This window comes from Hyla sarda, chromosome 4, assembly GCF_029499605.1.
Source record: "Hyla sarda isolate aHylSar1 chromosome 4, aHylSar1.hap1, whole genome shotgun sequence".
Taxonomy (NCBI): domain Eukaryota; kingdom Metazoa; phylum Chordata; class Amphibia; order Anura; family Hylidae; genus Hyla; species Hyla sarda.
The window spans coordinates 289,596,541-289,617,407 of record NC_079192.1 but is presented as its reverse complement, the minus strand read 5'-3'; the positions used below and the strand labels follow the sequence as shown (position 1 = coordinate 289,617,407).

The following is a 20,867-nucleotide window of genomic DNA, read 5'->3' as shown; positions in this document are numbered from 1 at the left end:
CGGATAGGACAATCCTTCAGGAAGTGTTCGGTACCGGCACAGTACAGGCAGAGATTCTCCATGCGGCATCGTGTCCTCTCATGAGGTGTCAGGCGAGACCGGTCAACTTGCATAGCCTCCACGGCGGGAGGCACAGGAACGGATTGCAGAGGACCAGAGGAGAGAGGAGCCGGGGAGAAAAAACGCCTCGTGCGAACAAAGTCCATATCCTGGCGGAGCTCCTGACGCCTTTCGGAAAAACGCATGTCAATGCGAGTGGCTAGATGAATGAGTTCATGTAGGTTAGCAGGAATTTCTCGTGCGGCCAGAACATCTTTAATGTTGCTGGATAGGCCTTTTTTAAAGGTCGCGCAGAGGGCCTCATTATTCCAGGAAAGTTCTGAAGCAAGAGTACGGAATTGCACGGCGTACTCGCCAACGGAAGAATTACCCTGGACCAGGTTCAGCAGGGCAGTCTCAGCAGAAGAGGCTCGGGCAGGTTCCTCAAAGACACTTCGAATTTCCGAGAAGAAGGAGTGTATAGAGGCAGTGACGGGGTCATTGCGGTCCCAGAGCGGTGTGGCCCATGACAGAGCTTTTCCAGACAGAAGGCTGACTACGAAAGCCACCTTAGACCTTTCAGTAGGAAACTGGTCCGACATCATCTCCAAGTGCAGAGAACATTGTGAAAGAAAGCCACGGCAAAACTTAGAGTCCCCATCAAATTTATCCGGCAAGGATAGTCGTAGGCCTGAGGCGGCCACTCGCTGCGGAGGAGGTGCAGGAGCTGGCGGAGGAGATGATTGCTGAAGCTGTGGTAGTAGCTGCTGTAGCATCACGGTCAGTTGAGACAGCTGGTGGCCTTGTTGCGCTATCTGTTGTGACTGCTGGGCGACCACCGTGGTGAGGTCGGCGACAACTGGCAGAGGAACTTCAGCGGGATCCATGGCCGGATCTACTGTCACGATGCCGGCTGGCAGGAGGTGGATCCTCTGTGCCAGAGAGGGATTGGCGTGGACCGTGCTAGTGGACCGGTTCTAAGTCACCACTGGTGTTCACCAGACCCCGCCGCAAAGCGGGATGGTCTTGCTGCGGCGGTAGTGACCAGGTCGTATCCACTAGCAACGGCTCAACCTCTCTGACTGCTGAAGATAGGCGCGGTACAAGGGAGTAGACAAAAGCAAGGTCGGACGTAGCAGAAGGTCGGGGCAGGCAGCAAGGATCGTAGTCAGGGGCAACGGCAGGAGGTCTGGAACACAGGCTAGGAACACACAAGGGAACGCTTTCACTAGGCACGATGGCAACAAGATCCAGCGAGGGAGTGCAGGGGAAGTGAGGTATACATAGGGAGTGCACAGGTGAACACACTGATTAGAACCACTGCGCCAATCAGCGGCGCAGTGGCCCTTTAAATCGCAGAGACCCGGCGCGCGCGCGCCCTAGGGAGCGGGGCCGCGCGCGCCGGGACAGGACTGACGGAGAGCGAGTCAGGTACGGGAGCCGGGGTGCGCATCGCGAGCGGGCGCCACCCGCATCGCGAATCGCATCCCGGCTGGAGGCGGTATCGCAGCGCACCCGGTCAGTGGATCTGACCGGGGCGCTGCGGGAGCGAGAGTGTAGCGAGCGCTCCGGGGAGGAGCGGGGACCCGGAGCGCTCGGCATAACACGTACGGTGTGATGATGATGTTGTACCCGCTGCTGCTTCCTTTCTTGAGGTGTCAGATAGCGGTGAAGGTGTTGATGATGACAATGTGTCCGTGGATGCCACGTGGGTGCCCGCTAGAAGAGAAGAAGAGGGGGAAAGTTCAGATGGGGAGACAGAGAGGAGGAGGAGATGAGTTGGAAGGAGGGGAGGTCGTCGCAAGGAGCTAGTGGCACAGTCAGACAGCATGCATCGGTACCCGGGGTCAGCCAGACGGGACGCCAATCAGCGCATGCTGTTGCCACCACCAGAATGCCGTCATTGCAGAGCTCAGCAGTGTGGCATTCATTTTTGTGTGTTTGCCTCTGACAACAGCGAGGCCATTTGCAACCTGTGCCAGAAGAAACTGAGTTGTGGGAAGTCCAACACCCACCTAGGCACAACTGCATTGCGAAGGCACATGATGTCACATCACAAACGCCTATGGGATCAACACGTCAGTACAAGCAGCACACAAAGACAAAGCCGCCATCCTCATCCTGGTCCAGCATCTTCAGCCAGGTCAACCACTGCTGCCCTCCTTGCCCCATCTCAACCATCCGCCTCTCCGTTTCTCGCCTTGAGCAGTTCCTGCTCATCTGCCCACAGTCAGGTGTTTGTCAAGGAGATGTTTGAGGGCAAGAAGCCAATGTCTCAAAGTCCCCCCCTAGCCTGGCATCTGACAGCTGGTTTGTCGGAACTGCTAGCCCGCCAGCTTTTACCCAACAAGCTGGTGGAGTCTGAGGCCTTTAAAAAATGTGTAGCCATTGGGACACCGCAGTGGAAGGTACCCGGCCGAAATTTTTTTGCGCAAAAGGCAATCCCCAACCTTTAATCCATAGTGCAAAAGGAAATTATGGCATGTCTGGCACACAGTGTAGGGGCAAGAGTCCATCTGACCACTGATACCTGGTCTGCAAAGCATGGTCAGGGCAGGTATATCACCTACACTGCGCATTGGGTAAACCTGGTGACGGCTGCCAAGCATGGAATGCGGGGCTCTGCAGAGGAGTTGGTGCAACCGCCACGACTTGCAGGCAGGCCTGCTGCCACCTCCTCTACTCCTCCTACTCCATCCTCTTCCATAACATCCTCGGCCAAGTCCTCTTCCACTGCTGCGTCTTGCTCCACATCACCGGCACCCCCCAGCTCCCCAGGTTCTATTCCACATCCCGGATACGGCAGTGTCACGCCATCTTGGGGTTGACTTGCCTCAAAGCGGAGAGTCACACCGCACCAGCGCTCCTGTTGGCCCTGAACGCACAGGTGGACTAGTGGCTGACTCCGCACCAACTGGAGTTTGGCAAGGTGGTTTGTGAAAATGGAACAAATTTGTTCGCGGCATTGAGGTTGGGCAAGTTGACACATGTGCCGTGCATGGCAAATGTGTGTAATCTGATTGTACAACGCTTTGTGCTCAAGCACCCAGGCTTACAGGTTGTCCTGAAGCAGTCCAGGAAGGTGTGTGGCCATTTCAGGCGTTCCTACACGGCCATGGCGCACTTGTCAGATATCCAGCGGCGAAACAACATGCCAGTGAGGCGCTTGATTTGCGACAGCCCGACACATTGGAATTTAACACTCCTAATGTTCGACCGCCTGTTCCAACAAGAAAAAGCCATCAACGAATATCTGTATGACCGGGGTGCTAGGACATCATCTGCGGAGCTGGGAATTTTTTTGCCACGTTACTGGAGGCTCATGCGCAATGCCTGTGGGCTCATGCGTCCTTTTGAGGAGGTGACAAACCTGGTCAGTCGCACCGAAGGCACCATCAGCGACATCATACCGTTTGTTTTCTTCCTGGAGCGTGCCCTGCGAAGAGTGCTGGATCAGGCAGTAGATGAGCGTGAAGAGGAAGAGTTGTGGACACCATCACCACCAGAAACAGCCTTATCAGCATTGCTTGCTGGACCTGCGGCAATGCTGGAAGAGGATTGTGAGGAAGAGGAGTCAGAGGAGGAATGTGGCTTTGAAGAGGAGGAGGAAGACCAACCACAGCAGGTATCCCAGGGTGCTCCTTGTCACCTATCTGGTTCCCGTGGTGTTGTATGTGGCTGGGGGGGGAAGAAGATGAAACCTTCCCTGGCATCACTGAGGACGAGGAACGGGACATGAGTAGTTCGGCATCCGTCCTTGTGCAAATGGGGTCTTTCATGCTGTCGTGCCTGTTGAGGGACCCTCGTATAAAAAGGATGAAGGAGAACGACCTGTACTTGGTGTCCACTTTACTAGACCCCCGGTATAAACATAAAGTGCTTGACATGTTACCACATTAAAGGCGGAAAGGATTCAGCAGGTCCAAAATAAATTAAGAAGTATGCTGTACACAGCGTATAAGGGTCATGTCACAGCACAACAGGGATCTAATAGGGGAAGAGGTGAAAGTAATCCTCCTCCTCCTCCTACGAACACGCCGGCAAGGACAGGATGCTGTACAGTCATGCTGTTGATGGAGGACATGCGGAGTTCTACGCATCGCCACAGCCCTTCTGGGTCCACCATCAGAGAACGACTTGACCGACAGGTAGCAGACTACCTGGCCTTAACAGCAGATATCGAAACTCTGAGGTGCGATGAACCCCTTGACTACTGGGTGTTCCGGCTTGACCTGTGGCCTGAGCTATCCCAATTTGCGCTCGAACTTCTGGCCTGTCCCGCTTCAAGTGTCCTGTCAGAAAGGACCTTCAGTGCAGCAGAAGGTATTGTCACTGAGAAGAGGAGTCGCCTTGGTCAAAAAAGTCTGTATTACCTCACCTTTCTTAAAATGAATGAGGGATGGATCCTGAAGGGACTGACACTGGGCGATACATTTGACTGAACAAGGCCTGATACCAAATACCAAATTTTCCAGCCAGGTGTACATGCCTAATTTTTCTGGCCTCTGCTGCTGCACTTTTTCTGGTGCTGCAATTTTTCTGGCCGCTGCTACAGAAGAGGCTGCAACAATACCAAATTTTTCAGGCATGTGTACATGCCTAATTTTTCTGGTACTCTCTGCTGACATCTCTGTCCATTTTAGCAACCGTGGATATTAGATGTATGCTAAGGGTAGCATGGTGGCTCAGAGGTTAGCACTGCTGCCTTGCAGCGCTGGGGCCTTGAGTTCAAATCCCACGATGTGCTGCCTCATGGGGGGCTCTAACTATGTTTTGCCTAAAGGGGGATCTAACTATGTGATGCCTAAAGGGAGGCTCTAACTATTTGCTGCCTAATATGGGGGAACCTATTGCTGTCTAAAGGGGGGATCTAACTAGTTGATGCCTAAAGGGGGCTAAAGCACGTTATTCCAAACCATTTAGGAATGTTAGATGATTTATGCCCTTTATGGATTAAAACCAGACTCTGCATCAACTATGTAATTTTCCATGGGAGTTATGCCATGGATCCCACTCCGGCACACCACAGTCCAGGTGTTAGTCCCCTTTTTCTGTGTCCCTTGCTGTGTCCTATTGGCCTTTGTGCTGATTGATACAGTAAGCAGCAAATCACATGATAGACCTGGGTTATCATGTGATCTGCTGATGTCCCTATGTCATCTCACCACCTCTTCAGTCCACCCAAAAAACATGTTTTCATGTTTTTTTGCACTATTTACCGGCTCCCACAAGCCGAACTGGTAAAGGCTTGAGTGTTCACCAAGCCGAAAATATCCTAAAGTTCGGGTGAATTCCTGGTTCACTGGATTAGGCTCACTCATCTCTGCTTTTCACTATAGGCCTAATTGACCCCTTTCCAAGCATAGCACTTATGGTGACAATAAAGTTGGATTTTACTCTTGTCATTCCAAATTACAGTGTACCAGAAGCAAGAGGGCATGTCAAGGTATTGGCAGGCATATTGTTACCACGCTTTTTTGTGCCATTGACAAAAAGGCTTCTTCATGGCACCTCAAACATATGGCTAATTTCTGTTCAAGTATTGTCGTTCTGTGCACTTTGAAATACCATATAATCTTTTTTCAGAGCAGTATTTCTCTCGAGGTTACCTGTATTTCGGGCAGATATGGTTGAAATCTTTCTTGGTGTACCTGACCTTTGTTTGGAATCAAGATAATCTTAATTTTCCACTTCTTAAAGGGGTTATCCACCATATGGTGATTTTAGTAGGTACCTGGCAGACAGTAATGTACATGCTTAGGAAGAATCTGTGCTTGTCTTGGGGATAAATAGCTATGTTGTGAGATTATCATAACACTGTGGCCAGCTTTTTGTGAACTAGTATTTCCTGTTTGACTTTTCTCTTTTTGACTACAAATCCCACAATTCCATTTTCCTCCCTCCCACACATCAGCCACCCCACCCACTGAAACATAAAGGAGCTGCAGACCTGTGGTTTTCAATCAGGGTGCCTACAGCTGTTGCATTAGTTTCAGATTGATCCCTCCACCCATTAAAGCAGACAGACTCCCTGTCACCAGCTGACTGACCCATTGAAGCAGACAGACTCCCTGTCACCAGCTGACTAGTGAGTCAGGTCTCGGCTGCATTGCAAGCTGGGAAAAATCTGAGACAACAGTCATTTTGTATGCTGTTAAAAATAAATATTGGAGTGAAAATCACAGAAGAATTGTGAGAAAACCATCACACACAGGTACAGACACTATATTATGAACTACACTAACTTTACATCCCCTGTAGCACAGTGAAATAAAAAAAAATCCTGAAATACCCCTTTAATTTGTGATTAAACAGTACTGATTGGCGTTTTTAAGGCTTTGGATTTTTTGCATAACCAATCATAATTTCTAAATCAATGGCTACAATTTACAATTTTTGCAATGGTATGCAAACTCTTGAGCACAAGTGTACTAAAGGACAATATACTGTATATTGGTATGTCTTTGTTTTTGTCTATTAATTGTACTCACCCTTAGAGGTAATCTGGTGGGAAAACATTTTTGTTTTATTAAATCAACTGGTGCCAGAAAGTTAAAGAGATTTGTAAATGACTTCTATTTAAAAATCTTAATCCTTCCAGTACTTATCAGCTGCTGTATAATACAGAGGAAGTTGAGTAGTTCTTTCCAGTCTGACCAGAGTGCACTCTGCTGACACCTCTGTCCATTTCAGGAACTGTCCGAAGCAGGAAAGGTATGCTATGGGGACTCCTGCTCTGAACAGTTCCTGACACAGACAGAGGTGTAAGCATAGAGCACTGTGGTCAGACCGAAAATAACTCAACTTCCTCTGTAGTATACATCAGCTGATAAGTACAGGAAGGATTATGATTTTTTTAATAGAAGTAATTTACAAATATGTTTAACGTTTTAGAGTCAATTTATATAAAATAAGTTGTTTTCCATCGGAGTACCCCTTTAATGGTGCCATAGACACTTACCTATTACACCTACTTACCTAGTTGACTAAGCAATCATTGCATTGATTTGAAAAATCATTTTGAGTATGACTACCTTATACTGTCTCAGCTTATTTCTCAATCCTTTTAGTGTGCTCAAAACAATATAAAATATGTAGATATCTAAAGTTGTGGTTTGGGTTGATCATAACAAGTTTAGATATGATTCCAAGTGTTCTTTTTGTAGGACTTTGCTAGTCCTGAGAACGAAACCATCTTTTTTTTTTTTTTTTTTTTCCTTTTTCTAAATGCATAGGTGGACCTTTTGTATTATGGTTTTACTGTCACATAAAACTTGAGTTGCCTTATTCTTCTCAAGACTACTACTGTCTCCTTACATTTTTCCCTACAAATCTTTCTCCAACTGTAAGAAGATAGATTGTGTTTTCTCTCAAGCGTTGGATTTGTAGAATAAATTTTATGGCTTCTCTTTCAGTCAGCAGAGTTTGTAAGATGAAAGAGTGTAGGGGTTTGCTATATCTTTTTCTTATCTTTTAGGTGACATCTTGTCTTTCTTTAACTTAAACATCAATGCTCTCTAACTCTTTTCACTCCAACACTTTGCTTCAAACCTGAATTTTTTAAGCTTTGGGAGAATGTGACAGGCGGAATAATGTCAAACCGTTCCAGAGACTGCTTAATATTTTAACATGTTTACTTATGTAGTGCATTTTCTTCTCATATCACAGTTTAGTTAACGCGCCAAAATATTTGATGCTTGATCTTGTATATTATCTCTGATCAAGGCTCCATTTCCATCAACTTCCTTGTTAAAAAAAAATCACAAAACATTGTAATGTAAATATATTCACTGACAAATTACCGTATTTTTCGTCATATAAGACGCTCCGGCATATAAGACGCACCCAATTTTAAAGGATAAAAATCCAGAAAATAAAGATTCTGAACCACATACAATGTAAAGTATAGGACAGTGATCTTCCACCTGCGGACCTTCAGATGTTGCAAAACTACAACTCCCGGCATGCCTGGACAGCCGTTGGCTGTCCGGGCATGCTGGGAGTTGTAGTTTTGAAACATCTGGAGGTCCGCAGGTTGAAGACCACTGGTATACTCACATAGTACTCACGTGTGCCCACCGCTCCAGACCCGCCACCACTCGTCACCGCTGCCCTGGATGTCACCCTCCATCGCTGTCGCCGCGTCCCCGGGGCGTCCCCGTCATTCCGGAACGTCTCTGCTGTCCGGGAAATCCTCGCTCTCCGTCCCTGCCATCACGTCGCTACGAAACATAAAGGGAGAGGAAAAAAGAAAGAGGGAAATTGCGCCCCTAGTGAAGAACGTTTAAAAAATTGAGTTTACACGTATTCAAGGTTAAACTCAGCGGAGGGCGTTGCGCTCAGGGCACAACACCTAAAAAGCGTGGTATGGTAACAATTCCCAGGCCCGCAGCCTCAGTCCTCTGGTAGCAGGCACGCTGTCCCAGTGTAACGTAATAGCAGGTATTGGAAGAAAATGTGGACGAATTTTGGCGCTGGAACTCTGGATATGAAGATAATCAGGAACACATCCGCATTCCTTTCAGAGGCTTTATTGTGAATACATAAGCTACGCATTTCTGGTCCGAACCGGACCCTTCGTCACACCGCTACACACGCCGCTCCTATTGGATGACAGGATGGCGCGTTCGACAACGTGATGACGACGAAGGAGAATGCCGGCAGTGCAGGGGATCCCGGAACGGAGCAGACACCGATGAGGCAGGTGAGGTCCCTCCCAGTGTCCTGTAAGCTGTTCGGGACGCCGCGATTTCACTGCGGCAGTCCCAAACAGCCTGACTGAGCAGCCGGGTTAGTGTCACTTTCGTTTCAGACGCGGTGGTCAGCTTTGATCGCCGCGTCTGAAGGGTTAATACAGGGCATCGTCGCGATAGGACAGGGTTTTAATGTGTATTTGCCGTATAAGACACACCAACTCCCCCCCCCCCAGTTTTGGGAAGAAAAAGTGCGTCATATACAGCGAAAAATACGGTATATATTTTTGTGGGTTTTTTGCCTCTTTTATTAACAAATATAAACTGATTTAAACAAGGTCTCCACTTCCTGAGAATCTTTGACATGGACATGTGACTGCTTCAAACAGCCATTGGCTATGGAGGGTCACCGATGTAAAAAGTGATTGGCTGCAGCAGTCAAATGTCCTGTGTTAAGAAGAAACAGGAAATAGAGACCACAGGGGTACCAACCAGTCTTGCAAGGGCAATGGTATGAGACCAGTGAGGTGAGTATGACTTAGTTTTTTTTAACATTTACAAGGTTTTTAAATGGATAGTAAATCTGCATATTTGAATGTAAATAAAATAAGTTTGTAAAAGGAAAAGGAATTTATGTGAGCAATATATTAGACATAGTCAAACAAATAAAAGGGTTATCTGACCCCTTTAAAAAAGACCTTAGTATGTTGTTAAAGTTGTTAAATAATAATTGTTAACCTTTTTCACCTCTTACCTCTGTTTTGATGCTTCTCAGGTCCCCCAATAGTCTCTCCTTCCTAGTCCCTCTCAACATTGATGTGATCATGGCAGCAGTGACCTACTACAGCCAATGATACATTTTAAAACAAATAATTTACATCTAGTAACAATCTGAGAATAGATAGGAACAACCTGAATGATAGGATGACCAAGAGCCTTAAAGCGTGCCTATCACAGAATAATAGGGAAAAAAATAAGGCTTCCATATGTTACTCACTAGGTCATGCAACCAAAGATATGTGACCAAAGTTGCTTTTCAACTCGAAAAGTTAATTGCATTTGGTGCCAAACACTTTAGTACACCTCCTATCAAATAAATGCACCAGACGTGAAAATATAAATAAAATAACAAGCTTTATTAAACATATTGTAAGGATTCCTCCTTGGGGATTAGCTCCGGGATCGTCCTGGACACTGCCACGGGACACGTTTCCACTCAATAAACCCACAGACAACGGTAATTCATGCAAGCCTGGCACCTTGCCAGCTTTATTTAGACAGGTTGCAGGTAAAACAAAACATAACGCAGGAACAAACCAAAGTCCTAGACCGTCTGGTCACTGACTAAACATATCAGCATGCCCTGACTACTATCTGGTGAGCTACCATCAGCCAGCATAAAACATGTGCCCCTGCAACCTGTTACTCACAGTTCACACCACTTCTTCCCTTCTTGGACCGCTCACAGTTCGCTGTGTGTTTCCTCAACAGGGTCCGTGTGTCTCCCCCTACAGCGTCATGCTGTTACCCAGGGAGAGCCCCAACTGTTCTGTTTCTTTTCCTTTTAAACACACTTTCCCTTCCTGATACCTCATTAATCAGGCCACAGGTGGAGCATTCTGCAGAGATAGCAAGGGAAATACACCCTTTCCTTGCCACACTGCCACAATATATAATAATTGAATAAAAAACATAAATAATGAGAATCAGCAATAGCCAGAAAAATGTGCAATGATCTAATGAAGACTATTCTCTTAAAGGTTTGCCATTACCAGTTAAACACATACTGCAGAAACACACTGCGACATTGAGCACACATAGAAAAGGCAAACAAAGAATGAATGAGAATAAGAGAAGAGAGGCAACGTATACAGGTGATCTATTGGTGCACTGTGGGAGCCTGAGAAAACTAGAGACAAAAGTGTGTTGGTATGAGACCTGAAGAAATTAACAAGTGCATCCATAGCAACATCACTGCACTAGAGAAATACACCAGCCCACAGAAGGGAAGAGAGGATAAACACGCTGCCACAGTGCATCCAGAGTCACCACGTTATACTCACATAAGAGATCACACACAACCCCTACGCCGTTTCGCTACCCGCTTCGTCAGGGAGTATCTGGGTGATAGCTGAGTAGACTATTTATACAACAGAGGACCAATCAGATATTTGGAATGAGAATTACCTGGATAGACGCAGCTGTGTTCCGTACCGCCAGAGCTCATAGCTGCCGGCGCCATCTTGGGCTCTCTGGCGCACGCGCATGGTGGAGAGGCGACGTCTGTGCACCAACGTCACCACGCACTGAATCGGCGCGTGCGCACAAGAGTCCACAAAGTAGATGGTATGTAGAAGTGTTTGGCGCATGCGCAGACAAACTAGAGTCCGCTATGACACGGAGCTAGGTCTGGGCATGCGCATGAACTTAGACATGGAACAAGGAGACGGATGCACTAACATTGGTGTGCATAGTGAAACCCTTGGGCATAGATATAAGGAGTTTTATATAGAGAGACAATTTTATAATAAAAAGCAGAAAAAAACGTGAAGTGCAGGTGCAAAAGATAACAACAAACGTGAACACACGTGAAGCATGCAGAGAGATTTATATATGTATATATATACAAAGCATATGAATCATATAGACAAAAATAAAAAAAAAATATACCCCTATATAGTCATAATGTGCTATTAAGCAAACTTGTGAACAACATGTAGGTGTGACAAAATGTGTATATATATATATATATATATATATATATATATATATATATGTGCACGTGTAGAATGGAATGTCAGGTATTAAGAATTGACACTCAGGTAAAAAATGTATATAAAAATGTTTTGATAATTGTGTAAAAATACAATATTCGTGAAAAGTGTAAGGAAAATAAATAAAATTGATAAATACAAATATCAATCGTTGTTACTTGTAATCATACAGTGTACTAAGAGAAAGTGCTGTATAGATAAACTATTATTCAAAAAAGTGCACTAGAATAAAGTGCAATATATAGAAGCAACTATAATAAATATCAATACATATACTGATCTAGCTATAAAATTGTTATCATGAAAATTATTATAATAAATATTTTTTTATAAAGCATGCCCCACCCATCATACCCCTAGCGGTATCATACTAAATATTAAAATGGGACAATAAGGGCCATATCATGACAAAATTAATAAGTCATCTGGTCATGAAAGGTGCTTCACTAGTGCCTTCCGGTCCGCATCAAGCTGACACTTCTTCCAGGATCTAAAAAACACACAGACCAAGCTACAAACAAACAACAAACAGACAAACATAAAAAAGAGACAGAAAAAAACCCAAAAAAACAGCCAAACACAAAAGACACAATGTACAAACACCAAAAAACGAACAAAAAACAGCAACACACACAAAACAAACGACAAAAAACACACACAACAAAAAACAAGAAAACAACAAAAAAACAAAAACAACAACAACAATGAGTAAGTGTGTAAAATAAATAGGTCCTAACTGTCTATAATAAAATGTCCTGTTAAAATAAAAATAAAACCCAAAACTAAAAATATGTATACAGAACAGATTACAATGTATTATACACCAAGTACATCACAAAAAAGATGTATAACTATTATTTTAATTTAGTCCCCATGGGGTAATGGTTTTTAAGTCAAAAATCCAACGTGCCTCCTTCTGCGCTAATATTCTTTTCCAGTTTCCCCCTCTAGGGCCCACCATAACTTTATCGATCCCCCTTACCTTCAAGAGACTGCTGTCACATGAGTGGTACTCCTTAAAGTGTCTTGAAGACGATACCAAGACACTTTAAGAAGTACCACTCATGTGACAGCAGTCTCTTGAAGGTAAGGGGGATCGATAAAGTTATGGTGGGCCCTAGAGGGGGAAACTGGAAAAGAATATTAGCGCAGAAGGAGGCACGTTGGATTTTTGACTTAAAAACTATTACCCCATGGGGACTAAATTAAAATAATAGTTATACATCTTTTTTGTGATGTACTTGGTGTATAATACATTGTAATCTGTTCTGTATACATATTTTTAGTTTTGGGTTATAGTTTTATTTTAACAGGACATTTTATTATAGACAGTTAGGACCTATTTATTTTACACACTTACTCATTGTTGTTCTTGTTTTTTTGTTGTTTTCTTGTTTTTTGTTGTGTGTGTTTTTTGTAGTTTGTTTTGTGTGTGTTGCTGTTTTTTGTTGGTTTTTTGGTGTTTGTTCATTGTGTCTTTTGTGTTTGGCTGTTTTTTTGGGTTTTTTTCTGTCTCTTTTTTCTGTTTGTCTGTTTGTTGTTTGTTTGTAGCTTGGTCTGTGTGTTTTTTAGATCCTGGAAGAAGTGTCAGCTTGATGCGGACCGGAAGGCACTAGTGAAGCACCTTTCATGACCAGATGACTTATTAATTTTGTCATGATATGGCCCTTATTGTCCCATTTTAATATTTAGTATGATACCCCTAGGGGTATGATGGGTGGGGCATGCTTTATAAAAAATGTTTTATTATAATAATTTTCATGATAAAAATTTTATAGCTAGATCAGTATATGTATTGATATTTATTATAGTTGCTTCTATATATTGCACTTTATTCTAGTGCACTTTTTTGAATAATAGCTTATCTATACAGCACTTTCTCTTAGTACACTGTATGATTACAAGTAACAACAATTGATATTTATATTTATCAATTTTATTTATTTTCATTACACTTTTCACGAATATTGTACTTTTACACAATTATCAAAAAAATGTTATATACATTTTTTACCTGAGTGTCAATTCTTAATACCTGACATTCCATTCTACACGTGCACATATATATATATATATATATATATATACATTTTGTCACACCTACATGTTGTTCACAAGTTTGCTTAATAGCACATTATGACTATATAGGGGTATATTATTTTTATTTTTGTCTATATGATTCATATGCTTTGTATATATATACATATATAAATCTCTCTGCATGCTTCACGTGTGTTCACGTTTGTTGTTATCTTTTGCACCTGCACTTCACGTTTTTTTCTGCTTTTTACTATAAAATTTTCTCTCTATATAAAACTCCTTATATCTATGCCCAAGGGTTTCACTATGCACACCAATGTTAGTGCATCCGTCTCCTTGTTCCATGTCTAAGTTCATGCGCATGCCCAGACCTGGCTCCGTGTCATAGCGGACTCTAGTTTGTCTGCGCATGCGCCAAACACTTCTACATACCATCTACTTTGTGGACTCTTGTGCGCACGCGCCGATTCAGTGCGTGGTGACGTTGGTGCACAGACGTTGCCTCTCCACCATGCGAGTGCGCCCGAGAGCCCAAGATGGCGCCGGCAGATATGAGCTCTGGCGGTACGGAACACAGCTGCGTCTATCCAGGTAATTCTCATTCCAAATATCTGATTGGTCCTCTGTTGTATAAATAGTCTACCCAGCTATCACCCAGATACTCCCTGACGAAGCGGGTAGCGAAACGGCGTAGGGGTTGTGTGTGATCTCTTATGTGAGTATAACGTGGTGACTCCGGATGCACTGTGGCAGCGTGTTTATCCTCTCTTCCCTTCCGTGGGCTGGTGTATTTCTCTAGTGCAGTGATGTTGCTATGGATGCACTTGTTAATTTCTTCAGGCCTCATACCAACACACTTTTGTCTCTAGTTTTCTCAGGCTCCCACAGTGCACCAATAGATCACCTGTATACGTTGTCTCTCTTCTCTTATTATCATTCATTTTTTGTTTGCCTTTTCTATGTGTGCTCAATGTCGCAGTGTCTTTCTGCAGTATGTGTTTAACTGGTAATGGCAAACCTTTAAGAGAATAGTCTTCATTAGATCATTGCACATTTTTCTGGCTATTGCTGATTCTCATTATTTATGTTTATTATTCAATTATTATATATGTTTAATAAAGCTTGTTATTTTATTTATATTTTCACGTCTGGTGCATTTATTTGATAGGAGGTTCACTAGGTCATGCAGTTGCTTTACATATACAGGGTGGGCCATTTATATGGATACACCTTAATAAAAGGGGAATGGTTGGTTATATTAACTTCCTGTTTGTGGCACATTAGTATATGTGAGGGGGGAGACTTTTCAAGATGGGTGGTGACCATGGTGGCCATTTTGAAGTCGGCCATTTTGAATCCAACGTTTGTTTTTTCAATAGGAAGAGGGTCATATGACACATCAAACTTATTAGGAATTTCACAAGAAAAACAACAATGTGCTTGGTTTTAACGTAACTGTATTCTTTCATGAATTATTTACAAGTTTCTGACCACTTATAAAATGTGTTCAATGTGCTGCCCATTGTGTTGGATTGTCAATGCAACCCTCTTCTCATTCTCTTCACACACTGATAGCAACACCACAGGAGAAATGCTAGCACAGGGTTCCAGTATCCATAGTTTCAGGTGCTGCACATCTCGTATCTTCACAGCATAGACAATTGCCTTCAGATGACCCCAAAGATAAAAGTCTAAGGGGGTCAGATCGGGAGACCTTGGGGGCCATTCAACTGGCCAGCGACGACCAATCCACATTCCAGGAAACTGTTCATCTGGGAATGCTCGGACCTGACACCCATAATGTGGTGGTGCACCATCTTGCTGGAAAAACTCAGGGAACGTGCCAGCTTCAGTGCATAAAGAGGGAAACACATCATCATGTAGCAATTTCGCATATCCAGTGGCCTTGAAGATTCCATTGATGAAGAATGGCCCCATTATCTTTGTACCCCATATACCACACCATACCATCAATTTTTGTGTTCCAACAGTCTTGGAGGGAGCTATCCAATGTGGGTTAGTGTCAAAAACCAATAGCGGTGGTTTTGTTTGTTAACTTCCCCATTCACATAAAAGTTTGCCTCATCACTGAACAAAATCTTCTGCGTAAACTGAGGGTCCTGTTCCAATTTTTATTTTGCCCATTCTGCAGCACCTGAAACTATGGATACTGGAAGCCTGTGTTAGCATTTCTCCTGCGGTGTATATAGTAGTATATAGCCGTGTATACGGATACTGGAAGCCTGTGTTAGCATTTCTCCTGCGGTGTTGCTATCAGTGTGTGAAGAGTGGGAGAAGAGGGTTGCATTGACAATCCAACACAATGGGCAGCACATTGAACACATTTTATAAGTGGTCAGAAATTTGAAAATAACTCATGAAAAAATAAATTTACGTTAATATCAAGCACATCATTGTTTTTCTTGTGAAATTCCCAATAAGTTTGATGTGTCACATGACCCTCTTCCTATTGAAAAAACAAACGTTCAATTCAAAATGGCCAACTTCAAAATGTCCGCCATGGTCACCACCCATCTTGAAAGGTTTCTCCCCTCACATATACTAATGTGCCACAAACAGAAAGTTAATATCACCAACCATTCCCATTTTATTAAGGTGTATCCATATAAATGGCCCACTCTGTATTTTTATTTGTTTAGCCTTTGTATTTGGCTCAGAAATCCCTCTGTTCTACTTCTAACTCATTCTGACACTCACTGCTTTGGAAGGGGCATGTCCAAGGCAAGCACTGAGCCCGCCCTCACTCACCATGCATTCACTTTCTCCCTGAGTCTGCTGTGCAGTGCTGGTCCACTTCATCCAATCATAGCCAGCTGCTCTGTAACCATTCTTCCTTGTTTTTACAGTCTAATAGGATAAGAGTGAGCACAGAGGAGTGTTAGTCCTACTCTCACTTACCAGACTTTATCCCTGCCTGTGCTGCAGCTTGGACAAAAATGATGCTGTGGCTGGACAGGATTATGTTCTGGATGGTATTGAAACCCCTAGTGGTCTTTTTTTTTTTTTTTTTTTTTTTTTTTTATAAGCCATGATTTCTATAAAAAGAACATAGCATTTTTTATAAAGTATATTACAAAGGTTAATGATTTGCCAAGATATGCAACTTATAATTTTTTTTTCACTCCAACGGTGCCCATTTAAGATCTCAGAGATGGATGTCCCACCTCTGGGGACACCAACTATCTCCAGAACAGGGGTCATTTAAGCTCTATCCTGCCTGGTGAGGTAGCCACCAACCAGCACATCCAGACAGAGAAGGAGGGCCACATTCAACCCCAGACCATTAGTTGGATAGCATTGGAATAGGCAGTAGTTGCCAGTTAATAGGATCCACACAACAGTAAATACGCTGCAGTAAAAAGGAAGGGCAATATGCATTTTCTTAGAAGCTAAAATGAACTACAATGGGATAGACACTTGAGAATTATCAGAATGCTCCCAGAGCAGAATAGATCAGTTTCTCTCATCTGGTAGGAAATCAGGACGTAATAAAAACAACAGTTTTGTGTGTTATCTTTGTTTAATAAGATTGTGTTGTGTGCCATTTGTGCGACATAAGACATTTCTATCATTGGATTATGAAAACACAGAGCATTTGCCATTAATTACTGTTATTTTGTTTCCTAGGAATTTGATAAAGACAATATTCCATCAAAGGTTATTGCCCTGATAAGAAGAGATTTTATCAGCAATCCTGAGTTTCAGCCAGCTGTCATTAAGAATGTCTCTTCAGCCTGTGAAGGGCTTTGTAGCTGGGTCAGGGCCATTGAAGTCTATGACAAGGTTGCCAAGGTAACAACTGTGTCCTAATATTCTTCACAGGCATCAAACTTTCATCTTGTTAAATTTGTATAGGCAAAGCATGGTGAGATGAATGTTAATACAATATAAGGACAGCTTGGTTCTTTTCTGTTTATTTATTCATACAGACTTGGATTATTTCCTAGTGTCACACTCCCGTCTGTACTCTAGATGTACAATGTAAGGTATATATTTACAATTATCAGCCATAACATTAAAATGTGATATTGGAAAGGTCCCATTCATGCTTCCAAAACAGCTCTGATCCATTGAGACATGGACACCACAAGACCTCTGGAGGTGTCCTGTGCTTTCTGGCACCAAAACATTAGCAAACTATCCTTTGTTATTGGGTGGAGCTTCCATGGATCAGGCTTGTTTTTCCAACACATCCCACAGATGCTTAAACACATAGAAATCTATGGAATTTGAATGCTAAGTCAACATGTCTATACAACTAGTTATTCGCGTCCAACATATATAAGCACTCAGCAGTCCATATAATGTCCTATAGGCGGCAAACTTCATTAATTGAGCAAAGCAGAAGAAAACTCACCACTGCTGTTGAACGCGTGGACATTATTCCAAATAGCGGATCATGACACAGTCCATCTCAGGGAAGGGAGGTGCAGGAGGCAGGGGGTACGGTTGGGACAGTGCAGTTTCGCGCCGACTGGGCACTTCCTCAAGCCACACGAACACTCACGTGCCCTATTCACCTAACTAATAAGCCAGGTGAGCAGAAGGATTGGGGCAGAGAGAGGGGAAGGGGGAGAGGATGGACAAAACCTCATACATAGAAAGGTAAAACAAAGACGATTAATCTTATAAAGTACAATGAACTGTAGTGTTGGTTCACAGAAGTACACAAAATTCACAAAAATACACTCAAATCATGGCTGTCAATTAGACCGGCCAGTCCCAGGGCATTTAATTTCATAATCCAACGAGATTCTTTTTGCATAAATGAACGATGTCTATCTCCTCCTTGTTTTGGGACTTTATCTGCTTCTAGTCAAATTTGATGCATCGGCCATTGCTCCTGTGGACTTCTTGCATATGGGAAAGAAATCTGGGGGCACGGTGTCCCGTAATAAGGGAACGGATATGTTCTCTTATTCTGATAAAAAGGTTTCTTTTCATTTTCATTATATAGAATAGTCCACAGGGGCAAATAAGAGCATATATGACATAAGTGGTGTGACATGTAATCAAATATGGAATTATTTATTAATAGCCACCTATAAATGTAACCCTGCTATTAATATTAAGGGGGCAGAAAGAACAATGGCAGCATGGTTTGATACCTTTAGGGGCTGATTGAGAGAGCCAGGTCTCTTTCTTGTCTATGTGTCTGTCTGACATTTTTAGTTTATCTCCCAAGGTGGTATTTTTTCTATATGCTATTATTGGTTTTGATGTTGTAATATCCTTCAAGTCGGGGTCTGACTCAAAAATAAACAAATTTTTAAAGATAGCAGTTTTGACAGTCTGATTCATCAAGTGATTACTGCTGGTGGTAGATTTAACTTTTTTGTGTAAGAGGAAGTAGTTACGATTTATCTTGCTGACTTTAATAAAAGCTTTCTCCCCTTTTTCAACAGGATAACCCCTCTCAATGACCCTAGTTTTCAAATTGCCGGCCTGTTTCAAATAGTTTACCTTATTGCTGTTATTGCGTTTTAGTCTTAAAAATCTAGAATATGGGAAGCTATTTTTACAATTTGGAGGGTGGGAACTAGAATAATGGAGAAGGGCATTTTGTCATTTTGTCATGGTGGTCATATTGTCATTAATGGAGATATTTATATTCAGAAATTTGAGACTCTGACCCCCAAAACTGTAAGTAAGTAGCATGTTTTCTTTGTTAATATTATTAAGATGTTCTACACATTTTTTAAAGGTATTCTCAGAGCCCTTCCATATCATAAACACGTTGTCTACATAGCAAAGAAAGAGTTTGATGTTATTGACGAATGGGTTGGATTCTGAGAATACACATCTCCCCTCAAAGGCTGCGAGGAACAGGTTGGCAAATGTGCAGAAGACTGGCGTGCCCATGGCCGCGCCGTTCTCCTGTAGATACTATCTGTCCTTGAACCAAAAAGAAATTATGAGTTAAAATAAAGTGCAAAGAATCAGAAATAAAATTGATGAAGTTAGCCGACTTCTCAGTACTGGCCAAGACTTCTGTGACAGCCTGTACATCGTTAGGGGTATGGGTGTACAGGCACTCAACATCGATGGAGGAAAGGCTGTATGTCGCCTGCCAATGGAATTCATTCAGGTGTCTGAGTAGGTCCCCAGTGTCTTTGACATAGGTAGGTGTGTATTTAAATAAGGGGTGAAGTAACTAGTCAGTATATTTTTAAATTAGCTCAGTCGCAGAGTTGATCCCTGAGACAATAGGCCTGCCCGGGGGTCGGCTCTTGGACTTATGAATTTTGGACAAACAGTACCATCTTGAAAATTTGGGAAACTCTGGTAATAGCTTTTCAGCTCTTTTATGTGAGATTGTTCCTTTTTCAGTGTGTTTACGAGTTAGGGAATGAAGATGTTTTATCGTGTCATAAGTGGGGTTAGAAGGCAGCGGTATATAGACAGTTCTGTCATTGAGCTGTCTATTAGCTTCTTCACGATTACACTCTGTGGACATCACCACCGTTGCTCCACCTTAATCAGCTCTGCTAATTCTTAAATCGTTCCTTGTAGCAAGCCAACGTAGGGCTCTGTGTTCGCCACTGGATAGGTTATCTGTATTAGAGGGGTATATCAGGGACTCAATCTCCGTACTTATTTTCCGAACAGGTCAAGAGGACTGCCTGGCAGTACTGGAGGGGTAAACCTTCATTTATTACCTGCTCCAAAAGGTACCATATCTACAGTCGGCAAACTCTCTATCATGTTAACATCTTGGTTTGTATATCGCTAGCATTATAGACTGGACTGAAGCCCAATGGTCCTATTACAGCGGGGGTTTCCCCTTCAAGCGCTAAATTAACCATGCCAGTTGTATTCTGATTCTTAAAGTATTTATGAAGGATTAATTTCCTAATGCCTTTGAAAAGGTCGATCTCGAACTGTACAGGGTCAAAAGACTCCGATAGTCCCAGATTCAATCATTTAGAGAGGAGAGAGAAACAGTCGGGGGGAAGGGGAACATCAGAGATATTAACAACATTGGACTGTTCTATTGATCTCTCCATATGACAGTCTTTCTCTTCCTGTATGGGCCTCCACATGGTTTTCTTCTTCTTGTGCCGCCCTCTCCTTGTGCGGTGTCTAAAGGGCTGACATGTTCCATAGATTGTGATTCTGCAGCAGCGTCTCTTTTAGGACCTGTATCATCGAATTGGCTCGATTCAGAATCTGTGGTCCAAAAAACTGATATCCGTCCCCGGCGATTACGTGTAAATTTTCTGTTGCCTTTTATAGTTTTTCTTTGATTCCAAGTAAAGATAAGTCCACGACCGTTATCCAGCTTGTCTCAAAGAAACGT

The 20,867-nt window shown here is 43.1% G+C and overlaps 1 protein-coding gene across 1 annotated transcript in view; it reads left to right on the top strand.

Annotated features, from left to right (window-relative positions):
- Positions 1-20,867, top strand: part of LOC130369339 (dynein axonemal heavy chain 3-like) — a 919,716-nt gene that overhangs the window by 618,431 nt on the left and 280,418 nt on the right. The window contains exon 34 of the mRNA XM_056574479.1: positions 17,195-17,359. Coding sequence (XP_056430454.1) covers positions 17,195-17,359 — 165 coding nt within the window. The remainder of the gene's footprint in view (positions 1-17,194; positions 17,360-20,867) is intronic.